At 38.5% G+C, this 16,915-nt stretch overlaps 1 protein-coding gene across 5 annotated transcripts in view; it reads right to left on the bottom strand.

Annotated features, from left to right (window-relative positions):
- EPHA7 (EPH receptor A7) overlaps positions 1 to 16,915 on the bottom strand; it is a 165,728-nt gene that overhangs the window by 23,124 nt on the left and 125,689 nt on the right. For 3 of the 5 annotated variants that reach the window (XM_064707273.1, XM_064707277.1, XM_064707275.1), the window contains exons 8-14: positions 12,211 to 12,319; positions 11,458 to 11,513; positions 7,524 to 7,649; positions 3,260 to 3,445; positions 2,640 to 2,701; positions 1,428 to 1,637; positions 222 to 371 (exon numbers count right to left, since the gene is read on the bottom strand). In XM_064707273.1, the coding sequence (XP_064563343.1) occupies positions 222 to 371; positions 1,428 to 1,637; positions 2,640 to 2,701; positions 3,260 to 3,445; positions 7,524 to 7,649; positions 11,458 to 11,513; positions 12,211 to 12,319 (899 nt within the window). The remainder of the gene's footprint in view (positions 1 to 221; positions 372 to 1,427; positions 1,638 to 2,639; positions 2,702 to 3,259; positions 3,446 to 7,523; positions 7,650 to 11,457; positions 11,514 to 12,210; positions 12,320 to 16,915) is intronic. The other 2 variants (XM_064707274.1, XM_064707276.1) reach the window with 1 other exon arrangement.

Genomic DNA, 16,915 nt, shown 5'->3' with positions numbered 1-16,915 from the left:
CCTACAATATCCATGTGGTAAAAAAAAAAAAAAAATTGATTTTGGTAAAAAGTGAAAGGTCTGCAACTTTTTCATTTTGTGACAACCACACAGTACTTTGATAAGTCTTATTTCTAAACCAACATTTTATGCATTTATAGTGAAATACACATGTATGTGTTTGCAAGATGTAATTTTGTTTTTACTAACACACACGCACGCCCATGAACAGACAAACCTACATCTTGGTTTGACATGTCCCAGTAAGGCCGTTCTCCATAAGACATTACTTCCCACATAACTATTCCATAACTCCACACATCACTGGCTGATGTAAATTTGCGGTACTGAATGGCCTCTGGAGCTGTCCATCTCACTGGAATTTTTCCACCCTGTGAAAAAAAGAAAAAAAAAAAAAAGGAGAAATTTCTCTTTGTCACCCACAGAATTTTCAGGTCATCTTCCACAGAATGCGTTTACCATTATTTCCATCAACATCAAGAGCACCATTTACATCATCTGCTATGGTGGACCGATTGCACAATTCTCAAAGGTGCCTAAGGAAACTTAGTATCTTAAAACATTCAGAGCACAGACACTTAGATACTTGTACAAGTTTCTCTGGAAGTGCTTTTCCCTCCACTGATTTTAAAGGTCTGCTTAGATGTCTGATTTACACTAGCCATTTAACTCCTGGCTGGCTGAAGCTAGGTGAGGGGAATCCCAACCTGTGCATATAAATCCGATTGACGTGTCATATGGCTCCTCCAAAATCTTGGTCTGACATTTTTAAACCAGGATCCCACTCAGAGCCCAACAGCAGGAGTGACAGCCGTGAGCACCGGTGTGGTTTCCTGGATCCCTGTGCCTGTCGGAGCAGATTCCAGGGGCCCCTCCTTCCCTCAGCATGGGAAAATAGGTACAGGGAGGCCCCATGGGTGGGAAAGTGGAGCTGGCTCAACAAAAGAATAAAGAGCATAGTGTGCCTGATGAATGCATATTTAAGAAAAGCGTCCCACCCAAAAGCAAGGGAAAACACAGCAGTTGAGCTTTGTCACAGACTAGCCTCCAGCTAGTCTCTCCCTTTGGTGAGATAAAATCTAACCCGAAAAATAGTAACAGCCTACAAATATTTTAATTGACTCATAGTAAATTAGATGTTTAAAATGTTTGTGGGTAAAACTTCCTTATTTGTTCAATCAGAAAATCATGAGAAATGGAATAAAGAAGATACCATACAAAATGTCTAGAACTTAGTCAATAAAAATTTATGTTCTTATGAAAATATTATCCCCTAATTAGAGACAGATGTCTGCAGAGACTCTTCCTTTTGACTGGTTAAAACCCCCCATCAATTAATGTAATTGTCTTATCTATACTCTCCAGAAGATACACTTCTTCTAAACAAACATATCTCAAAACCATCAAAACCCATTGATTTATCTTACGGTTGTAGTGTAGACAGCCTCTGGATCATCTTCTATAACTCTGGAAAGGCCAAAGTCTGATACTTTACAAACAAGGTTGCTGTTGACAAGAATATTGCGTGCTGCGAGATCCCTGTGTACATATCCCATATCGGCCAAATATCTCATTCCAGCAGCAATTCCTCGCAACATTCCCACTAGCTGAATGACAGTAAATTGCCCATCATGTTTCTGGAGGGAAGAAAGGAGCAGCAATTCTTGTTAGTATAGCTGAGAAGAGAAATAAGGATTTGTTTTATGACTTCAGCTTTCCAGTTATTTACTCCTTGTGTGGCAAAGAAACTCACCTCAAACACACCTTCTTCAGAGATAAAGCAGTGCATCCAGTTGAGAAATGTGTGAGTAATTAATGTACTGGTAGTAACAAAACTTGCTAATCACTGCATATTTCTCACTAACTCATGGCAAGTCACTTCCAGGAGAGAAAATCTAATGAAGATTTCCTAATGTTCTTATAGCTTGCTCTTCATCTCTCAGAATAATTATTTGTATCAAGAAAATAAGAACTATCTTCTTTTTGTAACCCCAGCTACTGATAATTTTCATTCACAGCTTGGATTTTATTAAAAAAAACCCCAAACTGTTCTCTATAGAGCGTTTACATATCATCTCACCCTGACGTGCATACCTGGTTAGGAGTCAGAACTGGCAAGTTCAGAACACATTTAAACAATACTAAATTGTTGTGAATTCACATTTATTTTCCCCTTGTTCATCTCTTAAATAGAATTGCAATTCACGTAGAGATTCTTTTATGCTGATTTCCACCATGCTGACAGGGTAAAATTCTGCTCCCAAATGGGCGAAGATTTGACTTCAGTTATCAGTGGTTTTAACTTCAACTGGTGACTATAATAAAATGCACCGTGTCTATGCCACACAAAATCACATAAATTCCAAAATGATCCTGTCTGATCTTCTAATTTCTGATCTGGTTTTGCTGAAACAACATAGAGAACCTGCTAGTATTGGTCAAAAATCCATTTCAACCTGAAAATAATTTTAATTATACTTAATTAAATATAATAAATATGATATAAATATAATTAATATTTTAATTATATATGCATGTATACATATATATGCACAGGTATAAGAAATATTTTTTAATTGACAATATACAATATATGTGACTTCAAGTATGTTTATTTAGGGTTTCATTTTAGTACTCACCCTAAGAAATGCATCTAAGGCCCCATTCTCCATGTATTCTATTACAATCATGACTGGTTTCCCTGAAAGAAAAGAAGACAGATATTTGAGAACAGCAAAAAAATGGAGTGCCTTTTTTTGATAAAACACATGCTATTTCTTTCAAGGACTGAATCATTCAGACACTGAACATTTCTGAGCCCTCCAGCACTGTTAAAGAGCTCTAATTTCTTAAATATCTGCATGGAAAGTGGTCATGATTCATAAAATCGAACCATACAAATCAAAAAGTCAGTGTGCTCTCCTAACTCCTGCTGTGTGAACAGGACTCTGGAATAATGACACTTCAGATTATATAAAAGGACATGAGAAACCTTATCTCTCTGCATGGTCTTTGAGGCTAAATGAAACTAGAAAAATAATATGTTTCGAAGTACTTCATCTTTTAATCATGTGTGCATTTAAATTTTTTTCCTCAGGTTGTAGCATAAAGCAAGTATTGTTTTAGTTAGTTACGCATCAGGAGAAAATCCATTAGGAGTGTGCAGTCTGTTTATAATTTGAATCTTTGACCATGAATAAGGCAGAGTACTTTCTGCCATCGTGTTGCTATTTGACTGACAGACTGAGCTGCTGCTTACCTCTGGTAACAACTCCTTCTAGGTGAACCACGTTGGGATGGTCAAACTGCCCCATGATGCTTGCTTCACACAGAAAATCTCTCCTCTGCTTTTCAGTGTAGCCAACCTTCAGAGTTTTTATGGCTACTGCAACGTCTCTCTTGCCAGGAAGCTTTAGACGCCCACTGCACACTTCACCAAACTCTCCTAAAATGAAGCAGATCAATGCTGAATCACTCTGAATACCAGTATTTCTTTTAGGCCTTGATTCAAATAGTCACCTAAGTGTGTGTTTAAATTTAATGTGTTCATACTTGAAATGGATTACTTTGGCATGCGCCTTAAATGAATTGCTGACCCCTATGGAATAAACACTTCTGTTAAGCCAACTGACAAGACTATTATTTGAATATTTTAAGAGACTTGCTAACAATTTCTTGCATTTTTTCATAAACAGAAAATAAAGAATGAAGTGGCTTTCATAAGAAAACACTATTATTGAAATAGTAATACCATTCCTAAGTAAAAATGTTATTCTGCTCTACATGGTTTCCTTGCTATCTTTGGTTTCAATGGGCTTTTTTCTTTCAGAAGTCAGGTCTTGCAGAACTGCTTTTAATTTAGCATCCTTATGGTGTTAAATGAAGCACTACATTATTACCTTCAAGCAGCATAATTTACTTTACAGATTATGAAATGAAAGGTGTGACTTATAACAATTTTGTTACATTAAACAAACACAAGTAAATACTGCAAGTTTGTAAAAGGCTCTAAACTAACAAACAATTGGAACTTGAAGAAGCCTGTGATAAAAAAGACCAAACAGCCAGCAAGAACACAAAAAAAAAGCCCCAACAACAGAATCTCAAGAGAAGTAATTGGATTCCATCAGACAGAAAAGAGGATGAAAACATGTGAGATGTGGAGCTGAATGGCAATATATCTACCTCACTATTAACGAGATTATCAAAGATTTAAGAATTGTCCCTTGCCTCACAGCTGTGTCAGCAGAGAGCAAAAGTGAGATCTCCAATTCTGCAGACAGGAAGAAAAATCTCCTTGTACACATAGAAGAAGAAGGTAGTAACAGATGTTACTGAATAAAAGATTAACCACAAAGACATTTAATGATCTGGTACTTCACAAACTCATCTGGAGTTTGAGAGATATGGTTCCAAGTCCCTCCCCCAAACCAAATGAAGTCAGAAATTTCTCTCCTGCATACCTGTGGAGTGCCTTAACATTAAGTTATTATGTATACACAAGTATGCAGACAAACCTACATCTAAGACATGTTTTAGGATGAGTGCTGAAAAAAATGACTGAACTAGACATGACCTGCACAGAGAGTTTGATTAGAGAGTCCTTTTGTGAGAAACTTTGTGGGATCAGGACTTTAATGGACATGCACACTGGCAAGGTGTCTGGCTGTCAGTGGAGAGAAGTGTGCTCGAAGTTGGGCTGAACTCCTGAATAGATGGATGTTGGCGTGTTTTAATGGATGGGCTGCAAAAAATCTTGTTTATGACACCATCAGTATTTGAACACTTCTGTTCTCCTATCAGCCCCAAATCGAGCTTTGGGAAATAAAAAAGCAGTACCTGTGTCTTGGCTTCACAGTTCATCCACAAGGGTAGAACTTTGATCAAGTCTTTGACCATTTTTAACTGACTTGTTTGAGCAAATCTCCACTCAGAATGGCTCTTTTCAGGACCCTGATAGGAGATGACTGCATATAGAATCAAATTCCCGTCCCTTACATTCTATGCTAGCTGAACCAAGGCTAGCTCAAATTAATTCCATACACCTTGTGCTGCACCTAAGCTAATTGACCACACAAGTGTTCCTGCCTGCATATTAACCCAACCATCCTTAGGCACTGAGCTAAGAACAACTAGCTGCTCCTGCCCCTAGCTTGGTGCCTTAACCTCCCTCCTGCACTTCATTAGCCATGTGGATGACTATTAATGAATTCACCACTCACTCCACTCACAGCTCCTAGCCACAAGAACTTCCTAAAGGATAACGATTTTCTCCAGCAGTATTTTCCAAAATTTTTTCATTCCATGCCAAAAACAAGATGCGAGTATAGGAGTGTGTCTGTGTGTCTGTGGTATTTCAGAGCCAGGTAATTAGGATACTTGGCACAGGAGACACTAAGGCTTAACTCCTTTCCAGCTCTCTGTGATCTGATTTTGATTGATTTCCAAAGGCAGATCACACACACTTGGGCAAACGAGAAATTTCAACTTGTATGTTATGCATTTCAGGCCAGGATGCTAGCCAATGAACTACTTTTATTCCCAAGAAAATAGTACACTCAGCTGAAATGATGCCCAAAAATAAACAGGAAAATATGACAACAAGAGAGGGAATACTGCACAGCCGCACAGCCACTAGCTCAGCATGTCAACAAAGCAGAGGCTAAAACAAAGGATGTGTGGTATGAACAACTTAACATAGTGGACACCATATTCTGTATCTGACAGGTGGCCACAGCGGGATGGTAATGAAAATGTTGGCGAGGAAAGCACATATCCCTCATGCAAATTGAGTACAAGCATACTTGCACCCTGTTTGTGTCTGAGAGAGTGGCACTACTCAATAGTTGATGTGGCCAGCATTGCTGATGCATATTGAGATTGCTAAGTGGCTTTTCTGGTGCCGTCACTAGCAGAAATTCCATATTCTTCTTTGATGTATGAGTTTCAACTGCTGCTTTGGGTCTGCTTGCTTCTGTTGTTCCTGGACTGCATTTCATTTCACTCCTGTTTGCTATTTACATCAACAGGTTAAAGCCATAACTAAACATGATACACAATATGCTTTCACCACTGCACTCCTAATTAACTTTCTTCAGATTGACTACTGACACACGTTAGTTGTTTTTGCTATCAATTATACTCATTAAAATAAAAAATAACTTCATCTGCAGTCAAGAAAATTAACACTCTGGAATTTGTCATAACAGTGAAAATGCATTTTAAACTGTATACTCTGCAGCTCAAGTGTTTTCACCATTTTTCTCAGAAGGCATTAGCAAAATCCAACTGAATACATCTTTGTGCTCTGAACTGTTGCTATGCTGGTAGCTTTTTAACTCAAAGCAAAAGATAAAGCTCAGCAAATTTTCCATGCTAATCTTGCATATTGTGTATCTATTAGAAGAGATGCTGCCATTCTGGCATCACAAAAATTACTAGTTAGCAAGGGCTGAATTCTTATGCACTTACTCATAGAAGGAATAATTTGCTCAGCAGTCTGGTTAATTTCAATGGTACTACTCCTTGATTAAGACATGATTCAACATGACTGAGGTTACTTTTAAAAGGCATTGTGAATTCTAAGTGTAAAGATTTTTTTACAGGTAAAACAGCTTATCCTAAAGATTTTTCTTCTTCTGTTTTTAAATAATACCACAACATGTAATTTACAGTGCTAAACTACAGGTGATTTTAAAAGAATTCTACCAATACTTATATAAAACAACAGGAAAGCAAAAGAACATTTCCTCCAGGAATCCAAAGTATTTGATATTTTTCTTACTCATGGAAACTTAATTTCACTACATGGAGTAGTGCAATAAAAATGTCACGTATCTTATTAATGCAAACAAATGAAACTGCCTTTTTAGAGCATGAACACCATGGCTTAAGTAGGTGGTAGACAGTTCAAGAGAAAAAAAGCAATGTAGTGCTGGTGCAATTACAATCAGTCATAAGAAGTTAAACAATAACTTTTTGTATTCATAAAATATCAGAAAGAAAAATGGTAGAAGGAAAAACAGCCTTAGGGAAAATTTTGTTATAAAGAAACAAGACCTTCCCACTCTCTATTTAAGATTGTGTGCTGCAGCCAGTTTTCCTTACTCACATGAACAAAGCTGCAGAGGTCAAAAAGCCCCCTTGCAAAAGGCAAGCAAGCAGAATTTGCACAAATGCCTAACGCCTTTACTCTGACAGTAAATAATAGGCAGCACAACTGGCCCACTCCCCCCAGTTCCAATTTTAACAGCAGATACTTGATTAAAAACCCATAAGCTTTCAATGTCAAGCAAGAGTTTTAATTTTACTCATTTATTTGGGTTTTTTTAGTTGTAGCTGGGCTTTTCCCCTGTTTGTTTTACATTTTAGAAGCGAGTGCGGCTTCATTGCTCTTAACCACTCTGGCAAATTCAAAAAGTTCTTCTATACCTGAGGTATAATTATTTGCCTGTCATTATGATGAATGAGTTTCGATCCCGGCTAAATGGAACAGTTGAATCAGGAAGCCACGGCAGCCTTACCTGCGCCAATCACACGCTCAATTTTAATACAAGAGGCATCTAGCTCCTTGGCGAATTGATGGACAGCTCTATTTGGGTCCTCGTAGGTTTCAGGGTCAATGTAGGTTTTGGTGCCTGGAAATTTAACTGTAATGATGTAAGAAAGCATGACTGTGATGAAGCAAAAGCACTTATTGTGCAGTCAGCCCAGGAATTTCATTATGCAGAGTGCTCCTTGGAAGAGTGAACCTGTTTCCATGCCGCCTGAGCCAGAGCCACTCTGAGAGGCAACCTTAGTTTTAGGCATCATCTGCAAGCATGCTGACACACAAGTATAAACAATCCCATCTCTAAAAAATTACTAACATTAGCATCTGCATCTCCTCTTGAACTGAAAGAACAATAAATATTAAATAGTGCTTAATGGAATAAAATGCAAGGGTTGAGTGGGAGTAAAAACAAAGCGGGGAAAGGGTATAATGCCAGCAGAGAAGGTGAAAGTTTCTTTTCTGTGTAAGGACATCTTATCCTCTTCACCCAGGATGTGTAAACAGCATTTCTTTATGTTATTTCTCTCCTCTAGTGGGATTTGAAAGGCTCCTCCACCCCCCTGAATTTGCTTAATCTACTGAATATAATATTGTTTGTAGACTGTGGCAATAGTCAAACTATTCACAGCACTCCGAAATTACAACCTTAGGTGTATTTCTTGCACTATAATACAAACATGAGAAACACCTGCAGCCAACTTGTAAAGGCACAGGAAGGCAAAGTGGCCTCTGTGGCACAATTATCTCCCTTCTCAAGCACCTAAGTGAATAATATGCAATAACTTGTTTTTTGCTCATTTTTTCTCCATGCTTAGTACAGCCCAGGCAGCATAGTGCTCTGGCCAGCATGCAGTTTTTTCCCTTAGTTTGAGGATGATTCAGGTAAATTATCTTTCACTATTCTGGTCAAAGTACAAGCTCCTGGAAATCTATTAATCAGTCGATTTTTATGACACAAATTTGCTCAGAAGGATTATACTCTTGAGCTTTAATTAAATCAGTGAATTAAAACTCAATATGAAAATGCAAAAATGTTCTTCTGTTAATTGATATAAACAAGAACCGGATCAAAAGTCAATACAAAACATAAATAATTTTCAGTGGCTTTGTATTCTTTGAATTTAACATAAAATATATTAAATTTGAAATCATACTGAAAAACAGCTTAGTAATCATGTGTATTTATGTTTTAGATGGTATTAATGACCTAAATCCACAAACCATAAGAAAAATAAAAACAAACCTACAGAAATTGTTTCAGTAATATAATGAATTGACATCCAGGGAAATTATTTGAAATGTTGCCCAGATGTTGTTATCTGTCACATAATGTACTTAAATTATTTGTTCTTTTAGCTGTATTTGAAATTTGAATGCTGATATTTTTTTTAATTATAAATATTTATTTCTTAAAACCAAAAGAGACTGGACAAAATGAGAATTAAGTAGTAGGTTGACCTCTGGTAGTAGTGCTTTAAGGCAAGGAGATGGAGAAGGAGACATCCTCCTGTGTTTGTGATAAAGGGCCTGGACTGGAAGTAACCTTGTGAATCTCAAGTGGGCCTCTGACGGGTCTTTGTTCAAGCTGTCATAAAACATTTTGACAGGCCAAGGCTATCCTGGCATAGCAACGTGAAATAATGCTGGCCTGCATGTGCAGACATTCTTAGATGAAAAAGGGAGGAGGAAACCAAATATAAATCTGAATTGCTTGACTAAACTCCTCCATTGTACTTGTATCTTCAAGTGTAGCACTTGAGGTCAAATAGAGATGAAGGGAACTGAAATGAAATATATGATGGTCCATTAAATGCACTGCTTTAAAAATGTTTGTAAGTTGTTGCTCTAAGTAAGTGCTTGTTGCAAGTTACATTTCTGAAAATCCAGTCTGGTATCTCAGTGCAGAAGAATGTTGTCTACCTATTACAGAGCAAAAGGCCACCAAACTGGTGTGCAAAAGGCCACCAAACTGGTGTGCACAGCTCTGTGACCAAGCTGGTGACCACAGCACTGGGCTCCATCTCACTCTGTACATGGCTATCAAATGAAATTAAAGGCTACACCTACAATCAACAGATGAAGGAAAACTAGTTTGGCAAGAAGTGACTTCTATCTGGTGCCATGATTTAAGAAACACTATGTATGCTCAATAATCAGACTAATTTGCTAGATAACCAGATTTCTTGAAACCAAAAGGAGGAAAAGGAACACTTATAAAATTTCACCATTTCTGGATCAACTATCAATTATTAAGTAGCAGCTTTCAAATTAACTAATTTACACTTTTACTGAAATAAAAAAGAAAAAATGTTGCCAACAATAGAGATAAATTATTTAGTTAGTGTATCCCTTTTGTTAATAAACTGAAAAACAAGAATACGTAGCTGATCTTTTCCTTCAAGGACATAATGGGGATTTTAAAAGTAAAAGCAGTAGCTCTTCTGGAGATGTGAAAAGCTTATAATGCATTATGAGAGGCAAATTTCAAATCCATCACTCTCAGAAGAGCAGCATTTAAGTAAAATGAGATTTTTGACAAATTCTTTTAAATCAGCTGCACTGCAAAGTGCATGATACATAATTCTAATCTCATTAATATTTTCCACCTTTCTGGTGCAGTTTATGAATTGATTGACTAAAGCTGCAATGATGTCACTACTTAGACACTCACTGCATTTAAACAATTTAGAAAGCCACACACCCAAACTTAGGAACTGTGATCAATTTCCAGCTGTTTTTTTCAGGGAAGAAAGGTAAAACAGAACCTTGATCTGATTTTGAGTGGAGCTTTGGCTAGAACTATTCATTTAAAGAGGAATGCATTGAGAAAATGCTTAGAATTTATGACTAGTGGCTACTTCATTTTCCATGTGACATTACTTTTAGATAATAGCTCATGATTTTAACACACTTAAAACAATCCCTATAGCTTTCATAAAAAAATAATAATCTGATGGATTTAAGGTACAACTGCAATTATTGGTAGACAACAAAGGCTAAATACAGCATAGCATGACTAAATAACATGTACTAATATGAGAGTGACCAGATATGGGAGAAGACTGGAAAGACTGGCATTGTTCTGCATCAGAACTTATGTTCAGTTTAATTCTGTGATTTTTTTCAATTATGGTTGCTCAAAATAATTTTGCAACTTAGTTTAACACGCTTCCTGAGTTAATGACTAATTCTAAAACAGATTAAAACATTCCTTTCCCCTTACATTTTCAATTGTCATGAATCCAAGAAGGATGTGTTTTACTGAGTTTTCCCAGGGTCCTAGTTTAAGTTGAAATGGTAGATGTGATTTTAACAAGAGAGGCTTTAGGTACTATTCTTAGCTAAGCAAGTGATTGTACATCACACAACAATAATGAAGTGGCTGACCTTTCTTTTCACATTAAATATTCTATTTTTAAGGATATCATGTTTTGTAAATATTGATGGTACTACTGTATTCGCAGTAGCAGCACACAGCTTTTGAGCAGAACAGCTTCATTTTAGGGGGATGCAGTGACTCACATTTTCTTCACCTGAAGTTTGCCTGAGGTAAAGATCAAAAAGTCACTTAGGCAAAGGTCTCTTGAATGCTGCACCTCAGAGGGATCATTAGGACAATGTGAAACATGTATTCAAAGCAACCAAAAGAAAACAAAATATGCAGAATGAAAACAACAGTATATCATAGATATATATAGAAATAAAACCATCTGTGTGAGCAATGTTGACTTTAATCTGCGTTTTTTGTAGCTCACATTTTTACAATGTTTAACTTCCCACCTGCTATTTACACAGCATTTTTGAATTTCCTATGGCATTATCTTTCATGGAGTCTTGGTTTAGTATTGTCTACACTATTGCAATTTGGAATTTTTGAAAGGCGGGAAAAAAAGCAAAACACTTACAATGAAAGTAAAGTTCTTCATCCCCTTCTTGATCCGCTTTGCTATAGCCACAATGCCTGAAAAGAAAAGAAAACACGAGTTTTACTAGTAAATAATGATTTACTTATCACATCTAAAGTCCTGACAAAATCAGTTCTGCAGGCTGGGATTTTCAGGCACTGAGCACCTAACTGCTGTAGGCCCTTTGAAACTTTCACCTATAATTCTATTGACAGCAGAGTTTTAAATAAATCATGAACAGTTGCAATCAAAAGGCTTTTGTATCAAATACCAGTCGGGACAGGTCTTGGAGAAAAAAATTCTAGTTCTGGTGAAAGGCTTCTACAGATAAAACAGAGGATTAAAGAACTTGAAAGTAGAACACTGTTTTACATGAGGTTATTCTTAAACTTACTGCTGTGTCTCTTTTTTTTGAATGTAAAGTCATTTAAAGGCTGATCAGATAAAGTGTCAGACTTCTCCATGTGAGAAAACTGAACAGAAAGGGAGACTTTGAGGAGTAGAGGTAAAGAACCTGCTAGGGGTTCCTTTTACAGCACATTTACACAGGACAAAAAGAACATCTTGATACAAGTATCTTGCCAAAGTAAGAGGACAAACCGTATAATTGATAACGGGATTTAAATGAAAACTGTCCTTACTAGAGAATTTTTCTGTTTCAGTTTTGCAAATTACTATCCCAGGTTCTACTTATGTCTCAAGAGTTCAAAAGAGTGGCGTCAGATGTGCTTACATCCATCAAAGATGCAATACCTTCGTCCGATGATGAATCCAAACACCATGAAGACCAGGATGATTGTTCCTGCCACAGCAACCACAGCTATGATAATAACAGGATTCTGTTCACTGGAAACAGCTGTGGCTGCAAACAGAGCACAGATTTGAGATTAGTTAAAAATTAATCCCTACTGAGGGACTTCAAAAATTTAAGTCAATCATCATGAATTGTAGACTGTCTACTGTTGTAGACTACCTTTGTCTGAAACATTTACATGGATGAAGTTAGTCTAAAGAAGGGCCTCTATTGGAAATTCAACTAAATGCTGTATGAGTTAACGATTGTCTACATTGAATAGAAAGAAGCCAAGCTTGAATTATCTTGGCCAAAGTGGTACAGCCATTACCTGACAGCCAGCAACACTACATCAGCCACTTCCACTCCCTACTACTGCTTTGCTGCATCTGTTTTGACTCCCTCCTAAAAGGGGAGTCCTGGATATCCCTGAAGGAGGGACAGTAGGAGAGTAATCCCTAACTCTGCTCCTAGCCTCCCCTCTAAAACTCATTGATATGACTTTGAGGGCTTCCAAGGAAATAGTCTTTAAGAAAAATGTTTGTGCTGAAACACTATTAACACAGATTTCCTAGGTAGCATATTTCAATCTCTTACTGCTATTAATCATTGTAAATGGCTATTATTACTTACCATTTGTTTCTCTTAGCAACAAAAAGGTGCTTCCACATTAATACAAAATAGAATTCTCCATGCTTCAGAGAATTTACATGCTAAAATATCCCCACATTATTGCTCTTTTTATTCAGATATGCCAATTCTATTAATATATGTAAATGTATACATGTCACATTAATGTAAACTGAGGATGTAATACTTAGCCTGAGAAACCTTGAAGCTTGTTAAAAACATTGCTTGCCTGACATCTAATAAGGGTGGCCATGTACTCAGATACATTAAGTAAGCACAGCTCTCCTGAGCTCTGGATCTGAACCAGAAGATGAATAGAGGATGAGACATGAGGAACTGTGTAAGTGGGAGTCAGCTGGAATCACAGAATCATAGAATCACTTAGGTTGTAAAAGACCTCCAAGATCATCAAGTCCAACCTTTGACTGAATACCACCATCACATCAACTAATCCACAGCAGTAAATGCTGCTTACAGTGGCACTTGGAACACCTCCCTGAGTGGCCCATTCCAATGATTGAACATCTGTTTAGTGACAAAATTCTTCCTGATACTCCCTGGTGCATCCTGAGGCTCTGTCTTGTCCTTGAGAAGAGACCGACCCTCACCTTACAACAAGCTCCATTCAGGTACTTTTAGAGAGCGGCTTCTCCCTGAGCCTCCATTTCTCCAGGCTAAACAACCCCAACTCCTCAGTTTCTCCTCATCAGACTTGTGCTGTTGAAAATTCTGTTCCCTTCTCTGGACATGCTCCAGCAACAATGTTTTTTCCAAAGTGAGGGGCCCAAAAGGTATACAGGACTCATGGTGTGGCTTCACCAGTGCCAAATACAGAGTGATGATCACTATCCTAATCCTGCTGGTCACAGTATTCCTGAAACAAGCCAGGATGCCATTGGCTTTCTTTGCCGCCTGGGCACACACTGATTCATGTTCAGCCAGCTGTTGATCAGCATCTCCAGGTCCTTTTCATTGGGCCACTTTCCAGCTACTCTTCCTCTGACCTGTAGTGTTGCATGAGGTTGTTATGACACAAGTGCAGGACTCAACACTTTACCTTACAAACCTCACACAGTATTCTCTGGCCCATCCATTCAGACTGTCCAGATCCCTCTACAGAACTTTCCTATCCTCCAGCAGATCAACACTCTGGTGTGATTTAGTGTTGCCTGAGAGCTTACTGAGGAAGTCTAAATCATCAATTGTAATATTGAACAGGACTAGCCCCATTACTAAGCTTAGGGGAGCCCCACTAGTGACCACCCACCTGCTGGATGTAGCACCATTCACTACCATCCTCTGGGCCTGGCCACCCAGCCATGTTTTAACCAGCAAAGAGGGCACCTGTCTAAGCCATGGGCTGCCAGTCTCTCCAGAAGAATGCTGTGGGAGTCAGTATTGAAGGCTTTACTAAAGTCCAGGTGGACTACATCCCCTAAGTAGGTAACTTGGTAATAAAAGGAGATCAGATTCATCTAGCAAGACCTGCCTTTCTGAAGCCCAAGCTGGCTGTACCTGATCCATTTGCTGTCCTGTATGTGCCATTTGATCAGACTCAAAATTATTTGATCCATGACCTTCCCTGGCACCAAGGTCAGGCTGATCTTAGCCTGTAGCTCTCCAGACCCTCCTTCCAGCCCTTCTCGTAGATGGATGTCACATTGGCCAATCTGCAGTACTCTGTGACCTCAGCCTTTTCCTCATCCTTGGCTACACTCCTCCACATCAAGAAAAGGATGGATATTTTCCTTGACCCTTTATGTGGTTAGTTTATTTAAAAAAAACACTTATTCTATTTCACAACAGTGGCCAGATTGAGTTCCAGCTGAACTCTCACCTGCACAGTTTTCTCTCTACATGACCTAATAACACCCTTATATGCTTCCTCAGTTGCCTGCCCCTTTTCTTCCAAAGATCATAAACTTTTTTTCCCTGAGTTGCAGTGAAAGCTCCCTATTCAGCCATTCCAGTTTTCTTCCCCACTGGCTCATCTTTCAGCACACAGGGGCAGGCTGTTTCTGTGCCTATAATATTTCCTTCCACCCCTTCACAGTTTGTTTCCCATACACTGTGCATTGGTGTAAATGTACTTCAGTTGGGTTGATTTCACCCCCAACACTGGCATGCCACCCCTAGACTCACCTCTAGCAAGCCTGGTCTTACCCCCCTCCCCTTTCAAACCTAGTTTCAAGTCCTGTCAATCAGGACTTGAATCCTTTTCCCCTTTTAAGATAGGTGAACCCCATCTGTCTCCAGCAGGCCTGGGGCCGTGTAAACTGTCCCATGACTGAAATGCAGCCAACAGATGAAAGAGAAGGAAAAAAGGAAACCAAATTGATATCTGATTAACTGAATTAACAGTATGCTAAAATGGTGTAGTGCTGATAGTGTAACTGAACTGGAATGCCTATACCAGGTTTTATGAACTCCACAGAACTGGGCTCCTGTTACAGACTTCAGAGGTTCCCATAGAAACAAATAACCCAGAATTTTCTTGGGAGAAGTAAGCCAATCAACATGATTTATTTTTTCACTGACACTGACCTGTACCAACTGTTTCCCCCAAAATAACAAACCCCTTGTTGCACTACACAGATTTAGAATACTCTGCACTGGAGGGAATTATACACACATCATACACATACCCCTCTAATTTTATTTCCTGAAGAAACTTGTAATTTTTCTATATTCACTCTAATGCACATGAGGAAAATGACACTATTCCTATAACTCTTGAACTAAAAAAGAATGCTTATGTTTAAGTAACTATAACTTTCTGAGATACACAGGTCAGTAGGATGCTACTGTAGACTTGCCTATATTCCACTCATGCCACTTTTAAGAAATTAGTGGTGACTGTCTTGTGGAAGAGCATAGGGGCATAAGTCATACAACACAGTTCTGCAACTTATCTAGGTCATCAAAACAGACAATCCCAAGGAAGGTTAAATTTCTGTAAAACACAGTGTTTCCATAAACTATTTCCATCTCTCTTTGAACTTCACTGCAAACCTCACTTGGAAGTGAAGAAGAGGCAGCATCCTGGACAGGGTGTGAAGCTTCATCCATCCAAAAAAGTTTGGAAAAATCCCCAGTCCTGCCTGTCACCTAGTCCAGTAGCCAAGAGAAGTGCATAGCGGCTGACATATGTGAGTGGGTTGCTCTGTGTAAGTGCCTCACAGATTTTGGGTACTGGCACATTCTGGAAGCAAGTAGACAATGTTTTTTGGGCTCTGGAAAATGTTGGAGATATGGTACACTGGCCAACTGGTAAGACAGGTGGGATGCAATGTATGATTTATTTTTATATCTTTAAAAAAAAAAAGAGGGGAGGGGGCTGATTGTGGGCATGGTCTGGTATAAATTCAGTGACAGCAGTGTAAGACATCTGCCTTGTTCAGGTACTCTGCTGCTTCTCCTGTGTGATGAACTCAGTCTGCTGGTGTAAGGGTGAATCAGAGCACAGCTTCTGGAATGATCCCTGTGGCTTGGCAGAAACAAAGATGCTAGAGTGTTCTTAGAGGAATGATTTTGGGATGCAGAAGGTCTTTTCAGAGGGTGCATGCATGGCTACCTGTCACAGGTGATGCCACAACAGCAATGACAGGGAATCAGCACCAGGACAGGGAAGTTCTTACCTCTGCTTAAGCAGTGCTCAGGCTCAGGGGGCAATGCAGGGAGCTGGTACTTGGGCACTCAGCTGCAGCTGACACCTGATCTGAGCTATCCAATGCACAATGCTTAATTTAAAGGAGTTAAATTTAAACCAACTTTTAAATACATGGTTGTAGGGATGGGAATGCATATCTAAACACCCTGGAGGATTTAAAAAAGGCTATCAGCTGAAATGCTGTGCTGATGCTCCAACAACCTTTTCTCATGCAAGCAACTTCAAATGCACAATTTCTGGAAAAGAATTCTTGACCAAGTTTACCATGAAAACTTCAATGATAACTGGATCCATGCATGCCAAATACTACTTTCTTAAGTATTTCTTAAGTATGAGCTTTATGCCTTCTACAAAAATTTGCAGAA

Source organism: Zonotrichia leucophrys, chromosome 3 (genome assembly GCF_028769735.1).
Source record: "Zonotrichia leucophrys gambelii isolate GWCS_2022_RI chromosome 3, RI_Zleu_2.0, whole genome shotgun sequence".
In the NCBI taxonomy this organism is placed as follows: Eukaryota; Metazoa; Chordata; class Aves; order Passeriformes; family Passerellidae; genus Zonotrichia; species Zonotrichia leucophrys.
Note: the sequence above shows the minus strand (reverse complement) of the source record. Positions and strands in the feature narration are given on the sequence as shown.